The sequence below is a fragment of the Zootoca vivipara genome, chromosome 13 (assembly GCF_963506605.1).
Source record: "Zootoca vivipara chromosome 13, rZooViv1.1, whole genome shotgun sequence".
Taxonomy (NCBI): Eukaryota; Metazoa; Chordata; class Lepidosauria; order Squamata; family Lacertidae; genus Zootoca; species Zootoca vivipara.
In genome coordinates, this window is record NC_083288.1 from 34,015,246 (window position 1) to 34,034,756 (window position 19,511).

At 46.5% G+C, this 19,511-nt stretch overlaps 1 protein-coding gene across 1 annotated transcript in view; it reads right to left on the reverse strand.

Annotated features, from left to right (window-relative positions):
• Positions 1-5,476: 5,476 nt before the first annotated feature.
• The window catches only part of ATP2A1 (ATPase sarcoplasmic/endoplasmic reticulum Ca2+ transporting 1), a 37,252-nt gene continuing 23,217 nt past the window's right edge, over positions 5,477-19,511 (reverse strand). The window contains exons 14-22 of the mRNA XM_060281590.1: positions 16,689-16,907; positions 15,611-15,946; positions 14,315-14,535; positions 13,901-14,103; positions 12,292-12,377; positions 12,040-12,173; positions 11,625-11,742; positions 9,711-9,828; positions 5,477-6,094 (exon numbers count right to left, since the gene is read on the reverse strand). Coding sequence (XP_060137573.1) covers positions 6,066-6,094; positions 9,711-9,828; positions 11,625-11,742; positions 12,040-12,173; positions 12,292-12,377; positions 13,901-14,103; positions 14,315-14,535; positions 15,611-15,946; positions 16,689-16,907 — 1,464 coding nt within the window. The 3' untranslated portion in view covers positions 5,477-6,065. The remainder of the gene's footprint in view (positions 6,095-9,710; positions 9,829-11,624; positions 11,743-12,039; positions 12,174-12,291; positions 12,378-13,900; positions 14,104-14,314; positions 14,536-15,610; positions 15,947-16,688; positions 16,908-19,511) is intronic.

The window sequence follows — 19,511 nt, forward strand, 5'->3', positions numbered from 1 at the left end:
TGCCCACCCTGTAGCTCAAAATCATACATACATCACAGAAAGAGGCAGCCTACAACAGAAATCCTGTCTGCCAGGATACCTTACAATGGTCACTGATTGCTTTACTTGGGCAGCCCAGCCATTCTTTTGTGATGGTAAATACTTTAATTCCAGAATCCAGGTCACAGGCTCTCCCTATTCACACACAAAGACGCCCTAAAGAGAGAGGCTTTCTCATTTCCTTCCTCCTTGCAGAGAAACATTTGAGGTCAACTTGGGAGAGTCAAAATGGTTTCAGGATTGCTCTCCTGTACCATTTCAGACACGTAGTTTATATACTTACGTATGTGTTTGCCTTGTAAATGTATGAACATTTAATTTATATATTTGAGACCTTAAATTCTTATAACAAAGCAGAGCTTCAAGCAGCAGTGTCACAGGCCCTTTTCTCCTCCACCTTGCCCAGAAGGTCTCACTCCACGGAAGGATGTCCTCCTTGTCCCTTTCTCACAAGCAAGGAAGAAAGGAGGTGGAGAGAAGAGTCTATTTCTGCTGCTGCAAAAGCAACAGTTAAAATGAAACAAATAATTGGGGCGGGGAAGCCAAGAATGGGCAGCACCAGCAGGGTGAGGGAGAGGAGGAGAAGGAGAAGGAGGGAGGGGAGAGGCACAACAGAAGGCCATAGCTGCCAAGTATCCCGTATCCGCCGGGAAAACCCCTTTTTTCTTACCGTTTCCCGACGGTCTCCCGTTTAGGTTAAAATCCCGGTATTGTCCCTTAAATCAGCTTCGGCCCGGCGGCCATTTTTCTGGTGCCGCTTTGCCCTTCTATGGGCACCAGAAAATGGCGGCGCCGGAAGTCGCTTCCGCGCATGACCGGAAGTTGCGTGATGAGACTTCCGGTTGCGGTTCGCCCTTCTATGGGCATCAGAAAATGGCGCTGGAAGTCGCTTTTACGTGTTTCCGGTCATGCGCGGAAGCGACTTCCGGCGTTGGCACCGCCATTTTCTGGTGCCCATAGAAGGGCGAAGCGCCGCCGGAAGTTGCGTCACGCAACTTCCGGTCATGTGCGCGCTGCCGATCCCGGATCTTTACGTCCGGAACTTGGCAGGTATGCAGAAGGCCCTGCACTGTAGAACTGCTTTTGTTTTAAAAAGCAAAACAGAACATTTGTGAAGGATGTGGCAAGCATCAGAAAGAGCAGCAGGGCCTCCACCCTAACACCAGGCTTTGAAACTAGATAAACACTAGATAAAGAGAATATTGCTGCATACATAGCATACCATGGGTCTCCCTAAGAAATTTTGCTGAACAATGTGTGTTATAAGAAAAAACCGCTCCTTACTGCCCCTTTTCTCCTTATGGGCTATCCATACAGTACTGTACAGTCCTTATGTAGTTTCTCTATTGGTAGGAGAAAATAACAGAGGCCAACCAGAGAATATTGAAAAGCAAAGCAGCTAGTAAGCATGATCTTTATTAAACTGTTGCAACACGGTTCCCCGCTCACCCCACGCAGGCGGGGAGGAGAGGAGCCCCCAACGTTGGTGTGTAAGCCCTTATATAGACTTTTGAAATTGCCTACCCTGTAGCTCAAGACCACCCCCCAAAACATCACACATACATCACAGAAAGAGGTGGTCCCCAGCAGAAATTTGAGTGTGTTGCTTCTCTCCTGTCTGCCAGGACAGGGCCGGCTCTAGGTAGACCCCCGGGGGCGCGAGGGCAGTCTCCGCCCCTCAGCGCCAGGGCACGCGGACCTGCTCGAGACTTCCCTGTGCGAGGATACCTGATAATGCCTTAGGCTTATCTGATTGCCTTTTCTGGGTAGCCTGGCCAGGCCATTCCTTTGAGATGGTAAATACTTAGTTCCTGAATCTCTTATGCATATTGATAGTCTGCTCAGCTTAACAGATCCTTGCCAGACTGTATTTACAGGGAGGTACCGTATAAGCCCCTACAGTCCAAAGACAATTGGAAAGCTCTTCCCATTTGCTTCCTCCTTCCAGATAAATATTTGAGGTGAATTTGGGAGTCAAAATGGCTTCAGGATTGTTCTGTACTATTTCAGACACGTGGTTTATATACTTATGTATGTGTTTGCCTTGTACATTTATGAACATTTATTATATATACTCTGTGTGTGTGTGTGTGTGTGTGTGTGTGTACACACACACATACAGGTGAAACTCGGAAAATTAGAATACAGTATCGTCGAAAAGTGCATTTATTTCAGTTACACAACTTAAAAGGTGAAACCAATATATGAGATAGATGCATGACATGCAAAGCAAGATATGTCAAGCCTTTATTTGTTGTAATTGTAATTATTTGTCATTAGGTGGGTCAATTATAAATGGAATGTAATTAATGAAATGTAATACAGGTAGCGATGTTTATTTTTTTATTGTAACTATTTGTTTTATTACTGTGGAATTTTCAAAAGAAAGCATTTGTAAAAATTAAAAGAAAAATAAAAAATAATAAGTTGCATTACTGAAATAAATGCACTTTTCGACGATATTCTAATTTTCCAAGTTTCACCTGTATATATGACCTTAGAATTCCTATAACAATGTGTAAGATTTTTTAAATTTTTTGAATTAAATTTTAAATTAGATTAGATTAGATTTTTTAAAATTAGATTTATATACCGCTCTTCATCCAAAGGTCTCAGGGCGGTTCACAAGATAAAAACACACGATGGAGGTGGCAAGTGGGTGGCACTTCCTGTTTCGCCTCAAGTGGCAAAATAGGGCATGGCAGTCCTGAGCGGTAACATGTTTTGCTACTGCAAAACAAAGAAAACTGGCTAACAACTAAGAACATGCAAAACACAATCAACATAAAGTAAGTCATGATTCCTTCCTAAAGGGCTGTTGGTGGTAGTTGGCCCTTGGGCAGGGGGCAGTCACTATCAGACTCCCTGTTGCATCGTACTTCCATTCTGGTGTAGGGATGAGGGAGAAATTGTGTTCAGTTCACACTTAATGGCAAGCCTCCCTCATTCATACTTTCTGAAACAATATGAGAACCGAAACACAATCATTCTTCGAAATTCACACATTTCTGAATTTGCCAATGCGTTTCTCTAGCAAAGTAATGTGTACCATAACAAATGCATAATGTGTGCATAGAAATGCATATGTTAGTGAAAATAACAATAAAAATTAGGGGAAATTGCTTTCCAAAAGTATTTATATTAGTCAAACTTGAATGTGAATATTAAGATAATTTTGCCCTGAAATGCTGATGAATATATTTATGATGACTTAAATTCACAAACTCATGTGGGAATGTGAAGAATTGAACTTAAGACTGAGACTTCCAGGTCGGCTTCAGGCAATGGTGGACGACAGAGACAACTTATCCTGAGTGGCCTGATTGTCATGAGGGGCCACTTTATAAAAGAATGGAAATGGTTTATTGAATATCTACAAATAATTTGTAACCAGATAGGGACATTGGCAGGATTATTGTACTAGCCTGCAGTTTCATAAGAGTAAATAATTAAAGTAGATGAATGAAATAATAAGTTAATTTAGAATATGCAGGAAATGATAAATGTAAGGAACCGCAAAAAGAGGAGGAAGAAAGTCGAGTTTTGAAATGTTAAAATAACTGTACAGCTATTGAAATGATATGACTGAAAATCACAAATAAAAAATGTAAAAAAGAAAGAATTGAACTTAAGATTGGAAAAATGAGAAACTGAGAGAAATTGAAGCTGATAGGTTTGCCCCTCCCTATTCTGGTGGCAGTTGACATACCTGTTTACCCTACACATGACTTGTATAAGGACCCACCTTATTTCTGTACTTGTAAATGGTCTTAAACTGTTATTTACATTATGGTTCAGTTGATGTAACATGCCTGGAGTCCTTAGTGTGAAGGGTGGGCAATAATAATAATAATAACAACAAATGTCCACCACCACACCTGAGAGTAACAGGAGTTGCAGGCAACGCAGGTCACGTGACTAACACAACTCTGCCAGCCCTACTTCCATTTGAACTAGCGGTACCAGTGGAAATAGGAGAACTGCAGGGGCAACCCAGCAGAGCCCTTGCTTTCTTACAGGCATGCATCCTTGTGGTATAAACAAGTTAACCCTCTGTCCTCAGGGGCCTGTGGTTCACGAGCTTTCTTTGCAGCTGGAGCGGATGAACGTGTGGGCACAGCTCTAACAGTCAGGAACTGAGACTGAAACCAGACATGATGTGGCACCCAGAGCAACCGAGATCATGAAACAGGAGGCTCTGTTGGCGCCAGGGGGAAGGGGATGTTCAACACAGCATGGGCAGGCAGGAGGAAGAAGCCGGACCCTTTGGTCAGCTGTGCGCTTCTCCCTGAAGCCTCTCCTCTCCTTTTAGTTTTTCTCTCAGAGGGGATCGCAGAGCCTTGTCACACACATGCCAGGGGCTCAGCTAAGTTGAGTCCCGTCCCCCCCAACCGCCACAAGACAGCATCTTTTAGGTTGCCTGGGAGTGGACTGCCTGGCTGGCTCAACTGCTTTTGGCAGGAAGACATGGTTATTTGTAAAGGCTCGGTGGGTAGTGTGGGTAGCCACGTTAAGGCTACTAGATGCAGTCACATTTTTAATGTCATGTTCCTGTTTCTCTTTTTTATCTTGCTTTCTCTTCTTATGCACTTTCATATCAGTTCTCAACCATTATTTACATCATTCTAAATTTCTGTTTATATAGGGTTGCCGCACGTCCAGAATTTCCTGTCTGGAACTATGGATGAAATATATCTGTACATGTAAATGTACGTATACACTCTGTACATATGTACGCATCAGCATTAGCACAAAAGGGGCTGAGAATCCAATTTGCTGAGCTCTTCTTTCTGCTAACTATTATTTGCCTGACTCAAAGGATGCAAACTCTTAGGAATAGAAAATGGAACTTAAAACAACCCGTGATCTGCAAAAGCAACAAGTTTGGTAACTCCTTGCGCTTGTTCCAGACTGAAACCTGTCACTTCCAGTTAGAACATGTGCATTTGCTGTAATACACAACGATTGAGGAAATAATTTCCCCCGTTTGTTTCCAGCACGAAGAGTCATCGCTTTTTGCCAAGCATCTGACAGGATGCTTTGCTTGCTTATGGTGAAGTATTAGATATGATGCTTGCTTAGCAATGTTTGTACAAATGAAAATGCTTGATCAGTGACTTCCCACATTTTTACCACTGAATCAGAGGGCAAACGATAGAAAACCCGAATTGCATTTGTTCCAATTCAGCGTTAAAGAGTGGGTTTTTGCAGGGAAAGCGTTGGGGGGGGAGGGGAAGTGCTCAGACACAGCGTTTTCAAGCACAGGCCTGTGTCTAGAAAACACGGGAGAAAAAGTAAGTGTGGATGAGGCCACAGAGCTGCAACTCAGCTCCAAAGAAGCAACTTTCTGTAAAAACAGCTTCAGTGTCTCCCCCCCCCAAATATCTGTATCCTTCCATTTGACCAAAGCAATGAAAGAAAAGCCAGAAGCATTCAAAACAGTTAAGAGTTTATTCTTTAATATCAATAAATAAGCAGCTAGAAGAATCTCTTCATTTCCTCCAAGTTGAGGAGTCTCACTTGTTTTGTTTGTTTTCCCTAACAAAATGTTTCCTTCTGTTTTATGTGTGCATTAAAAAATCCAACCCCTGGCTTGAGGTGGGTTCTAGTCGTGTGAAGAGGGGGGAACGAACATAGTTCATGTGGGCACTAATGCAGAAAGCAGGGGGGTAGTGTGTGTGTGTATGTGTGTGTGTGTGTGAGAGAGGGGGGGGGGAGAGAAAGCAGGGCAAGGGGTGGGCAGGTGGCTCAAAATGTACAGAAGCCAAGTAGCTAGTGGTGGTTTTGGGGGGTGGGGAAGCTGGCAGGGAACACGGCATGGCAGATGCCAGTTTTGTGGCCCACACTGGTAAGTCCCCAATGAAAAGGAGGTATGGAGGGTTTGTGGGGAAGAAATTGGCTATTAAATAAGGGGCGGGCAGAGAAGAAGCAGGGATGGGAGCAGCAGACACGGCTGAGGAGTGAGGGGAGTGGGTATATCTTCACGATTTGGGTTGAAGAGGTTATTTCCGCGGTGACACAACGGTTCACTTCTTCATCCTATCTTCTAAACTCTCTGTAAAAGGGGGAGTGGGGAAGACAAAACAGAGAGTGAGGGGCATAGAAGCAGAGAGGAGTTCCAGATTCCACCCGGCAGTGAGATGGACAACCTAGAACAGCAGGCCCTTGCCAAAATCAGGCTACGCGGCTGTAGCTTCGCAACGTGGGGAAAAATACACAGCCACAGTGGCTTGCCTCACTTATCATTCTAGGCAGACGCTCTAAGATAAGTGGCGGAAAGGTCTTGAGCAAGCAAGCAGCTGGACAAATTGACCTAATGCCTCTATTCCCCCCTCTGCATTTAACTGATAACAATAGGCAGAAATTCAACAGCTGCAGATTTCTGCATCATTCTTTGGGAAAGGCCTACCTGTTAAATTTCTGCCTGTCACACAGACTCAAGGGTCTTGTCAGATATCAAGCTGGATGGCAGATGTCCTCCTCCTCACCAGAAGCCATTGCTCCACCCGATTTGAGAGGACTCAATAACGTTTCACGTGGACATGATAACACAGAGCGTTTGAGCCCCTTGTTAATTTCTCTGAACTAAACAAATTAGATGCCACCTCTCAACAAAGGTGTGATCCTCCCAGCCCATAAATGCAGGGCCAAGGGGACACTAACAGGGTAGGACAGGGAGAAGGGAGTTTATCTGCTACTGAGCCACTCCCAACCCCGCAAGGCCAGTTTCCTCTCCAAACTAGGCTCACATACCCCTAGAGCCCAGCTGAGGGGTGAGAGGGGGAATGAAAACTTCCTGGGAGTATATGGCATTTTCAAGAGAAAATAAATAGGTCAGGAAGGCTTAACCACCACCACCCCTACAAATTTTCCTACTCAGCCCCTCAAAGTGTCTTGCAAATGTGCTAATGGCCAACACCCTAAGCCCTGGCATTAGCGGTATGAGTGCAATAGGATGGGGAACTTTGGTCATGTCTAGTTTGGCCTGATTACAGTCTGGTCCTAAACGTATCCACTCAGGAGAAGTAAACCCTACAGATTCAGTGGGACTTGGTTTCTGGAAAGTACTCATAGGGCTTTAGCGCCTTAAGAGAGAATGGCAGGGGGTTAACAGGAGTGAGCAAGACCTTGTGGGATATTCACTCACCTGGATCCACACATGCCAGCCACACTGTGAGGAACCCCCAGCAGAGGAAAGCTCACTCCACCAAAAGCACCTCAGCTTTATGTTGCTTGCCTAGCCAATCTCATACCACCTTGGTGTAGAAACCAGCAACAGCAAGAGCAGCAGGTCCAGTGAAGGGGGCAACCCTGAGCTCAGGCCACCCCATCCCTTCCAGGAAAGATGGGGCCAAGCAATTGTCCATGTGAGACTGGCCAGGCATGACATGGGGCAACTAGCAGTGGGCAGTGAAGGCAGCTGAGGCACAGCCATAGAGAGATGACGATGAGCAGATGGGGCTGAAAGGCCTTCCCCATTCTGTGTGCACCCAAGTTAAAGCCATGACTCTCTCTCAAGTGCCGAGACCAAATGGGCTTATTTGGGTGCGTGCAGAAGGTGGGGAAAGGCAGCTCCTGGGAACGAATGGGGCCCAAAGAGGATCTGATGCTAAGAATCATGCCTGCAATTGTATTGTTCAGTGTTCAAGTTTTCAGCAAATGCATTCCAATTTAGAATTTGGAATTTAGAATGCAGGGCTCAAACAACCCAAAGGTTTAACATGTTGTTATTGGCATAAAAGGTTGCCACTTTTTAAAAAATGGCCCGACAAAATAGTTTAGTGGTTTTCAAACCGTGTTCCAGGAAGGCTTCTCAGGGCACCACTAGACTGTACCGGTATGTGTAGAAAACTGGTGTAGTATCCACACCAAATTACAATTAATATATTGTGGAACCACTGGTGCAACTTATCTTATGTCAGGCTCTGACCTATGAGTCGAAAACTTATCATAGAATTATAGAATAGTAGAGTTGGAAGGGACCATGAGGACCATCTAGTCCAACTCCTTGCAATGCAGGAATATTTTACCCAACATGGGGCTCAAACCCACAACCCTGAGATTAAGAGTCTCGTGCTCTGTAGACTGAGCTATGGAGAAACACAGTCAGTTCTAGAACATGTCCCACAATCCTCTGCAATGCACAGGGTTCCTTGGCAGATGAATCAATGCAGATTTCCTCAAGGCATTAGCTTGAAAACACTAGTTTGTTAAAATAAATAGAGCCCGAGTATTTAAAACACATACATCTCAGCCAAATTGCCAGGTAAAAACTAGCTAAGTAGCAATCTTGACTTGCATTAGGGTTTAGGCCTACGCTGACCAAATTCATGTCCACAAATTATTGTTAATTATATTTCATAATTTTAAATACTGACTGAATGCTAATTATTGCCTCCTCTTAACTGAATAGTTAAGAAAATTCATTTATTTCAGTGAAAAGAGAATGTTTCCTGGAGCAGCCAAAAGTTAACAAGCAGTCCTCTTTTGGGGGCAGGATTTTCTCCTGATCCACCAGCCGAGCAGCTGGGTCCCAGTTCCCTGGACAATTCCAGATGCAGCAAAGACACTATTCAAGCAAAGAAGAGACACTTTCCCTCCAGCTCCCCACAGATATTGCAAATCTTCCCACATGGATGAACAGACAGGTAGGATGGAGCAGCCGAGAGGACAAGCAAGGCATGCTGTCAAGGGTGGTAAGATACCTGGGAGGCAGGATACAGGAGAATAGAGGGGGGAGGAGTCTATGCTACAAGAGGGAAAGGATAAAAGAAATCAGAGTTAATAGACGTTAGGGAGAAGGTGGGCAAGGAGAAGATAAGATGATTAGTCTGGATGGGTGGAATGATGGCAACCCATAAAGGACTACTTAAGGCAGCCTTCTCCAATCTTGTGCTCTTCAGATGCTGCTGGACTACAACTCCCATCACCCCTGACCACTGGCAGTATTGTCTGAGGCTGGTGGGAATTATGGTCCAAAACATCTGAAGGGCACTAGGTCATGGAAAGCTGATTTAGGGGCATTGGATATGGAAGAGGAGTCCTGGTTCTCCTCTGTCATTCACATTAACTTACAAATTCTTGGGGGAAGACCCAATAATCCTGGGCATTTCCTATCTCACCTTCCTCCACCGATTCCAACCCAGTGGAGTGCGCTCCATTCTCGGAAGTCACAAGACAACCTTGATATCCAGGCACGTCTAGGCACCTGTATCCCCTAAAGAGCATGCATCTGCTGTTGCCTCTACCAGAAACGTCAAATTTTCAAGCGCCTGGTTCCACACTGCACTGAGAGGCTATTTCAGTTCCTAGTAGGCACCATTGAAAGTGATCATCTGGGAGGAGAACCCTGAATGAACAAGCACCTAAAATTCCCCCAGCTTTGGATCTAACATCTAACGTGAGTTGCCCTGGATGGGTGCACATGGAGATGGTGGAGGGTGAGAGGAAGAAGACAGGAAGGAATTGGGACAGAAAAGGTCAGCAGGGAAGGACATTCAGTTTCTTCTCTTCTCACCACAGTGATGTCCCCCCCCCCCCGCGCCCCTGGTGCTTTTCATCTGGTGCTCCTGACTCCCTTGAACAGGCAGGAGGAGGAGGAGGCTTCGAAAGGAGTGGGGGGGGGCAAGGATTGAGACCAACCCAGGAGAAGGGAGGGGAGGATGGCTTACGCTCCAGGTAGTTCCGGGCAACGAATTTGAGCAGCTCATCCAGTAAGATGACAGGCAAGGATATCTTCAGCACCACCATCCAATGGTGAAAACCCAAGTGGGTGAGTTTGAAGATCATCTGGGAAGAGCAAGAGCAAAGGGAGAGGTCAGAGTTTGCTAGGGCTGCAGGGAGAAATGCAATTCAGTTCACACTTAAAGGCCAATCTACCTAATCTGCACTTCCTGAAACAACAGGTGAACCGAAAACACAACCATTATTTCTCTGAATTTTGCAATGCCCTTCTCCAGGCAAGTAACATTTACCCAAACACATAGACCAATGTGCAGTGTCCATAGAAATGCATGCGTTAGTGAAAATAACCGGAATGCATTCTATTAAGGAAAATGTATATGTTATGAAAATATGCTTTGTACAAACATGTATATAAGGCAAAATTGAGCACAAAAAAATGTATATTTGGAGAAATTCACCTTAAAATGATGAAGTTTCATGAGGATTAAAAAAAATCATAAATGGGTGTGAAAATGTAGAGAACTGAACTTATGGCTGGAAAAATGAGGAAGTGAAATTAACAGATTTGGCTTTGAGCACAAGGGAACCCCCTCTACAAATATAGCAAACAACAACAATCCAAACCCCTAAAAAGTAGCTATCATGGGCTGGGTCCAGACTAACAGTGCAATCCTAACCTTGTCTACTCAGAAGGAAGCCCTACTGAATACAATGGGGCTTACTCTCAGGTAAGAAGAGTTCGAACTGCAGCCTTTGTCGCCGTCAAAATCCGTGGGACAAGTCACTCATGATGCCTTAACTCAAGTGCTGTTCTCTATGGAAACTAAGTGCAACTAATAAACAGTGGAATCCTATATCCTATATATAATCCAGAATGCAGCAGCTAGACTGGTGACTGGGAGTGGCCGCCGGGACCACATAACACCGGTCCTGAGAGATCTACATTGGCTCCCATACGTTTCTGAGCACAATTCAATGTGTTGGTGTTGACCTTTAAAGCCCTAAACAGCCTCGGTCCTGTATACTTGAAGGAGCGTCTCCACCCCCATCGTTCAGCCCAGACACTGAGATCCAGCACTGAGGGCCTTCTGGTGGTTCCCTCGTTGTGAGAAGTGAGGTTACAGGGAACCAGACAGAGGGCCTTCTTGGTAGTGGCACCCGCCCTGTGGAACGCCCTTCCATCAAATGTCAAGGAAATAAGCAGCTATCCTATTTTTAAAAGAAATCTGAAGGCAGCCCTGTTTAGGGAAGCTTTTAATTTTTAATGCTGTACTGTTTTAATACTCGATTGGGAGCCGCCCAAAGTGGCTGGGGAGACTGAGCCAGATGGGCAGGGTACAAATAATAAATTATTATTAGAAGAGTTTGGATTTGATATCCTGCTTTATCACTACCTGAAGAAGTCTCAAAGTGTCTAACATTCTCCTTTCCCTCCCCCCCCCAACAAACACTCTGTGAGGTGAGTGGGGCTGAGAGACTTCAAAGAAGTGTGACTAGCCCAAGGTCACCCAGCAGCTGCATGCGGAGGAGCAGAGACGCGAACCCAGTTCACCAGATTACGAGTCTACCACTCTTAGCTACTCTACCACGCTGGCTCTCACAGTAATATTATTATTATTACTATACCAGTCTGCTCAAAAGTAAGGGTCATGGATTTAAGCAGGGGTTGCTCTCCCAATTAAGGGCACAATGTCTTAATTATTACTATTTTAAGCACGAAGGGCAAACAGTTCTACATCACCAAACACAGCACAATGCCTGTACTTTTCAACATAGCCTTTCACACATTTATCTGCCAGCGATCAAAGAATTAGCAATCGGGTGGTGATGAGAAGGCATAGAGGGAGTGAACTGATCCTGAAGCTGGCAAGGAAGTAAAGCTGTGCTTGAACAACACTTACTGGCAGAGGGTCAACGTAGAGGATGACAAAGTGCAGAGACATGGAGAGGCAGATGGATCCCAGAAGCCAGATATTGACCCAGGGGGGCATCCGAATCAAGGACTGGTTCTCTGACAGGCTGTGTAGGACAGAGAAGCAGGCTGAAGTTACCATGGGGGGGGGCAGGGAAAACCCAACACTACGTCATCAGTCAATATAAATCAACAGACACTGGTTCTTTAAAGATCAGTCAGTTGCTGGCTCTCCTGTATACAATATGTTGTCCCCCCCCCCCCCCCAAGAGATGAATGGAACCACAACTCTTGCCAGGAAGCAGGATATCTGGGGGATGAGACTAGGGAGGATGCCTCTGAAGAATCTCCAAGGCAGCGCTATGTGAGTCATGCTGAAGATTGGCTCTCACGGGCACCCTTACCTGTTGAGTGCATTGCACATCTCAATGGTGACCAGGACGGACAAAGCCATGGTCATTGGGACAGCGGACTCAAAGATCTCACATTCCAAACCTTCAAAGTCAGGGTTGTGTTCTGTGCACTGCATGAAATGAGACTGGGGGGCAGAAGGAGAAAGTGGGAAAGAGGATTAAAACAGGGCATGTCTTAGAATACCACCGATCTTGCCCTCCCGCAGTTCACTTCCAGTAGAGCACCCAGAAGTTCAAGCTCACCAACTGGTAGTAGGTCACGCCAGGTCCATCTTCAGCATACATGAACCACCAAGCGGCGGCACCAACAGTGGCAGCTCCGACATATCCTGCAGGCAGGTGTCAAAAGGAAAGGTTAGCATGAATAAAGAAGAGGGCAAACATCCCCCCAAACAACAACAACAACAACAACAACAACAACAACAACAACAACTGCCCTCCAAGAGCAGCCTGCAGGGGAACTGAAATGGAGAGGGTTGTGGCTGAATGCGGATTGCAAAAGAAGCTGTGCTCCTTTGGATTATTAGGTACCCTCAATATGGATTACAGGTTCAGGTTTCAGAAACTGATTCAGCCACATGTAAAAGGAGCAGCCCGGTTTGTACTGTTCCTGTTTGATCAAGCAGAAGAGCATTGGGGGATTTGCCAGGGCTCCCACCTCGGGCACCAAGAACGGTACAGATTTCTGAGTTAAGGTTATAGTTATCCCACGTAGGCAGGGCCGGATTTAGGTTTGATGAGGCCCTAAGCTACTGAAGGTAATGGTAATGGTAAAAATATTTCATAGAATTGTAATATTTATATATAGCATTATAGTAGCAAGTGGGGGGTAATAGGGAACTGTACTAGTAAATAATATTTTTCTAAAGTAATTTTATAATGGGATCAAAATAAATAAATTATGTATTACATGAAATCAGTCAGTAGGCATAAGACTCATTCCCTTAGTCTATGCTGCCTGATCATCAGTCTACAAGCACTCTTTAATATTATATAACAGGTACAACGCGGGTGGCGCTGTGGTCTAAACCACTGAGCCTAGGGCTTGCCGATTGGAAGGTCAGCGTTTTGAATCCCCATCACAGGGTGAGCTCCTGTTGCTCGGTCCCTGCTCCTGCCAACCTAGCAGTTCGAAAGCACACCAAAAGGTGCAAGTAGATAAATAGGTACTGCTCTGGCGGGAAGGTAAAACAGTGTTTCTGTGCGCTGCTCTGGTTTCAGTGTTCTGTTGCGCCAGGAGCTGCTTAGTCATGCTGGCCACATGACACGGAAAAACTGTCTGCAGACAAAGGTCGGCTCCCTCGGCCAGTAAAGCGAGATGAGCGCCACAACCCCAGAGTTGCTCGTGACTGGACTTAACTGTCAGGGGTCCTTTACCTTTTTAACAGGTACAACAGCTTGACCTACATTCAACTGTGCTGCACTCCAGTCTGCATGCTACATGTTGCCCTGCAACCAGTCCATGCAGAATGTAGGCACCCTATATATAGAAATGACCAAACCCGTGATATTATAGGGAGCAGGCTAGCAGGCGGGGCCCATTACTTACATCACAGGAGCCTACACAACACAAAACAATGTTGCTGTATGTAGGTTATATTTTATTTGGTTTTTATCTTATTTTTTTTGAAAATGTACATCCAGGGTTTTTTCCCCTTTAAATTCCCCCCCCCCAAGAGAGTGGGGCCCTAATCTATAGCTTGTTTAGCTTATACGTAAATCCAGCACTGAACATAGGTGGGACACGGGTGAGAGAGTACAGGATTTGTATACAGAAGCAAAAAACTAGGGATGCAGGGTGTCTATATATTGGATTAAGAGGGCAGGGCCCCAGGGAGAAAAAAATTATTACCTCCAATGGCCAAGTAGCGGAAGAAGAGCCAGCCACTGATCAGGGGCTCCTTGGGGCTGCGAGGGGGCTTGTTCATGATGTCCAGATCAGGGGGGTTAAAGCCCAAGGCGGTGGCTGGGAGCCCGTCAGTCACCAAGTTCACCCACAGCAGCTGCACGGGGATCAAGGCTTCAGGGAGACCCAGAGCAGCGGTGAGGAAGATACTGCAAGGGAAAGAGGAGAGAAACAAAAGGTGAGGAGAGAGGAAGCCCTTGTGAAGCAGTGGTGACCTGTGCAGCTGGCCTGGCCACAATTATCATGCTATCAGACCCTCTTAGCCCTTTTGCTGAGCCTAGTCAACTTGGCAGCAGGGCTTGCCTAATGAAGGCTTCGAGAAGGGGATTTCGAGGGGATGAGGGAGGGGGGATCCCTTACCAGACGACCTCACCCACATTGGAAGAGATGAGGTAGCGGATAAATTGTTTCATGTTGTTGTAAATGGCCCGGCCTTCCTCAACGGCGGACACAATGGTGGAGAAGTTGTCGTCTGCCAGCACCATTTCTGAGGCGGTCTTGGCTACAGCGGTGCCAGAGCCCATGGCAATACCAATCTCAGCCTTCTTCAGAGCTGGGGCATCATTTACACCGTCGCCGGTCTACCAGGAGGAAGTGGAAGGAGACAGGGAGTCAGCCGAGGCAGAGGGGATCAAATGCAGCAGTCTACCTGGGGGAGATTTCATTTCCAAGGCCAAAAGAACCTTGCACTTTTGAACAAAGGATATCATAGAGCTGGGAAAGGGGCAAGCAAAAGTGAACAGGGACCTTTTCTAAGAGGAAAGCACAAAGCATTTGGGTCTCTCTGTCTGGGGAGGAGGGCATCATACTAGTACGTATATAAAATTGTGCATGGTTTAGAGAAAACGAAGAGAGAGATTTTCTCTCTCCACTAGAACCCAGGGTCAAGCAATGAAAGGGGCAAGGGTTTCAGGACATGGAATGCATTTCTTGCAAGATGCAGTAATGGCCACTCGCTTGCATGAAGAAAGGCCGTAGCTCAGCCTTGCATACAAAACGCTCCTGGTATATCCAGGTAAGGCTGGGAATGACACCTGTCTGAAACCCTGGTGAGCACCTGCCTTTCAGTGCCTACAGCACTGAGCTAAGTGGAGCAATGGACTGGCTTGGGATATGGCAGCTTTGGATAATGGTTTTCAAACCAGTCATGGAAAACAGGAAAACAGGTCAATAAGGGGCTGGATGATGGATAATAAATGGGAGCTCCTCATCACTGAGGAAGCTGGGAAGCAACAGTCAGGGGAAGATGGCTGCATCCAGGCTCTGCGGGTGTAGCATCTGGCCAGTCACTGTGGGGAACAGTACATGGGATGGGATGGGATCTTTGGTCTAATGCAGAAAGGCCATGTGGAGTGAAACTGAGGGTCACATAGGACTTTTATCCACATGTGTGTACACTGCAGTAGAGGAGGAAATAGACACCCATGTACACCACCATAGGTAATGTTTGCCGACATGTCTGTTTCTTGGCAGCGAATTCCCATCATATGCATTCTGTAAAACAGGCACTTCCATGGGCAATATTCACGCATGATGATATGCACAGGTATACAATGTTTCCCCCTGTATATCCTCAAGATAGGTGTTGCTGGCTACAAGCCCTCTGCTGCCCTTCCAACCCCCCTCCCACCCTGCCAGTGCCCTCCGTCTATTCACCATGGCTGTGATTTCATCAAAACTCTGCAAGAACTCCACAATCTTGGACTTGTGCGCTGGCTCAACACGAGCAAAACAGCAGGCTCTCTTGCAGGCTTCCCGCTGCTCGCCTAAGGGCAAGTCGTCAAACTCACGGCCGGTGTAGGCCCTGCCAGTTACGTCCTCGTCCTCTTTGAAGATACCAATGCGGCGGCAGATGGCAATGGCTGTGCCTTTGTTGTCGCCTGTGATCATGATGACGCGGATGCCGGCTTCACGGCACAGCTGGATGGAGCCCATCACCTCCTTGCGGGGTGGGTCCAACATGCCTACGACGCCCACAAAGGTCAGGTCCATCTGTGGAAGGGAGATGTCTCAGAATAGGCTCCGAGAGCAGCGGACAAAAGCTCACAGCCCATACGACCAATGAACAACCCATCTGATCGCTATAAGTACTAATCAGCGGCACTTCAACGGCCGGTAAATGAAAAAGAAAAGTTTCAACTCTTCCAGTGTTGAGATCAACTGTCGTTGAATGGTTGCTGGGTTGGACTTTGGGGAGAATCCACAACTACAAAGCTGATTGGGTGACCATGGGCCGGTCGCTCTCCCTCAGCCTGACCCACGTTACAAGGGGTGAAGTCATGTGTGGGGTCATGTGCACCACCATGAGCAAATTGAGGAAAGGGTGGGGCAATTTTTTTACAAATACAAAAATTATCTGCCTGAGAGCCTATAGGTGCTTTTTATTCATCTCAAGAAAACGGTTATTCTCTTCAAACTTGTGTTAGAAATGTGAGGACAGTGGTACTGAGGGCTAAGTCCTGCCAAGGCATTTTAAGGCACTGTAAATATTAACATACCAAATTCAGTACTGCACACATTTCCCCTAAAATCTAACAGAATCCATAATTGGGAATGTTGTACAGACAACCACAACAACGCAGCCTGAAATAGGAGGATCTACATTCACATTTTTTGGGGAAAGAAGAAGAATTGGCTTGAGGGAATCCATTCCCTAAATTCCTTTCAGCTCTTCACCTTAACTCTGCACTCCATTCTTCCTGTCACTTGCCATGTGATTTGCCCTCAGCGTTACCTCATAGTCAACAAATTTGGTGGAGTCCTCAAGGGCCATGTCTTCCCTCTTTGGGGGGGTGTCACGGGTGGCCAGGGCCAAGCAGCGGAGGGTGTCCCTTCCTGTGCCCCACTCCTTGATGACTCCCATGATGTGATCCTTGACGATGGGGGTGAGGGGGACGCGGGTGGTGCCCACACGGACATAGTTGCAACGGTCTATCACACCCTCGGGGGCGCCCTGTACATGAGAAAGAAGTAAAAACAGATATCGTGACTTGAGGGGAAAGTGAGCCGGGTGGCAAACGGTATTTCTGAATCGCCTTTGGGACCAGGTACTAGAACTTTTATATAGAAGTTCTGGGAAATAAGTCCCCAAATTGTGGTCTGTCAATGGTCCTTGAGTTTCAGTCAGGTGGTCCATCCCATGTCTATGGGATTTGTGGTTGGAGACAACAGCACAGCCGACATGTTAAATATTCGTATTGATTTTTAATTGGATTTTTATTGCCTCTTTTATTTCTTCTGCATAATTCAAATCATGCTACAATAAAATGCAATATAGAAAGAAGCAATAAAATGCAATCCTATATAATAAAGTGCAAGTGTCTCTGCGTCCAGTCCCTGTGTCCGTGGGATTGCGCTACTGCGCACGTGCCCCACGGACAGCCGTTGGGACTTGGAGCGCAGAGACTTCGGACGGGATAAACCAGGACCGTGAGAGAGATTACATGCTTGCATTTACACAACCATACACAAAAAAAGTGTGTGGCTTCCCCTTGCCTCTGCTGCGCTATGGAAGGATCTCTCTCTTTCCTCCTGGTTTCTTCTCCGTTAGAGGGGAAGGAGAAGAGGCAGGCGTGTGCTGGCGAAAGGGAAAGGGAGGGTAGGTGGGTGTGGATAGAGAGAGCACGCGTGAGCCGCGAGTGATGCGGCTGCTGGGCTGAAGGATCGTTTAGCCATTACTGAGGGGCGAAAGCAGGAGAGCGGGTGGGTGGGCGCACACGCGGGGGAAGGGGGAATTAGTCCCTGGAAGTGTGTGTGGATTTGGGGGGGTGGAAGGGCTGCTGCAACTGGGACTAGCGAGGGGGGAGAGAGAGAGAGAGAGAGAGAGAGAGAGAGAGAGAGAGAGAGAGAGAGAGAGAGAGAGAGAGAGAGTAGAAAAAAGAGGGTGGGAAATGGGGAGGGAGAGAGGAAGCTGAGGAGGCAGCTGGCTGGGGCGGGGGGCGGGGAAGGGACTGAGTGAGGGCCTGAGGTGGTGGCAGTGGGTGAGTCACCGGGGGGGAGCCCGTAGAAGGGAGAGGCAGCCTTTTTTGAGGGGTAGGAGGGTAGGCGGGAGATGTGAAAGGCGAGCGTTGAGGGGTCAGGGAACAGGGTGGGCTGGGGTACCCCCCTACATATCCATCTTCAAAGCAGCGAGGGGGGGCGCCTCTTTTGGATAGAAAGGTGTCGCCCTCTGAGGAAAGCTGTGCGGGCGGCTCCCAACCAAATATTAAAAACACAATATAGCATTACACATCCTTTATAATAAAGTGCAAGTGTCTCTGCGTCCAGTACCTGTGTCCGTGGGATTGCACTACTGCGCATGTGCCCCATGGACAGCTGTTGGGACTTGGAGCGCAGAGACTTCGGCTGGCCGAGCGGAACTGTTGAAGCGGCGGGTGTGCGCGGGCACGCAGACGGTTACGTGGCGGGATGCGCTCTGCGCATGTCCCCGAGGTTGCTAGAGCAACAGGTCTGTTCTAGCACCCGTTAATTTAACAGGCTTCATGATACTAGTTTAAAATAATACAGCTTCTAGCAGAACACAGCATCTGCTCCAGAGAAAGAACTGAGGGGAGAGAGACTTTCTGCAGGCAACAGCTTTTCCACCTGCCTTGCCCCACCCTCCAGCCCCAGCAGCCCTTCCCAGACTTTATAAGTTGTGGGTCCTTGTTTCTCAATTTGACCCTTTTACATTTTTTTTTAATGTTTTGGGGTATTTTGTGCAATGTGATTTGCTGTTATTTTTAATTGATTATAGATTAGTAATTCTTTATTGTAATGGATAAGGGACCCAGGTGGCGCTGTGGTTAAACCACTGAGCCTAGGGCTTGCTGATCAGAAGGTTGGTGGTTTGAATCCCTGTGACGGGGTGAGCTCCCGTTGCTTGGTCCCAGCTCCTGCCAACCTAGCAGTTCGAAAGCACCTCAAAATGCAAGTAGATAAATAGGAACCACTACAGCGGGAAGGTAAACGGCATTTCTGTGTGCTGCTCTGGTTCGCCAGAAGTGGCTTTGTCATGTTGGCCACATGACCTGGAAGCTATACGCCGGCTCCCTCGGCCAATAATGCGAGATGAGCGTGCAACCCCAGAGTCAGTCACGACTGGACCTAATGGTCAGGGGTCCCTTTACCTTTACCTTATTGTAATGGATAAGTGTAAACTGTTTAATTATTATTTGCTGGTGTTTAATTTGGATTCCAATGGATTACTGAATATTGCTTTATTTGATATAAGTTGTTTATTTTAAAGTTATTTTGACTTTTAATATAGGATATGTTTGTTAATATTGATATTCAATGTTTTATTATGATCATTATGTGTGCTAGAAGATGGGTGGGGTATAAATAATAATAAAATATTTATTATTATTATTGCCACAACATGCAGACAAATCATTAAGGGGGTCTGCCAAGAAGACCCTCAGCAATTTTTAAGTAGTGCATGGGGCAAGGAAACTGCAAGCCACTCTCCTGGGAACTGTTTTCATGGGTAAAATAAGTGAAAGGGGTAATTTAGAGATCCTTGGTTGCAATGACGATCCCCTTCAACAGTCTCTGCGCATAGACAACTAGATGTTAG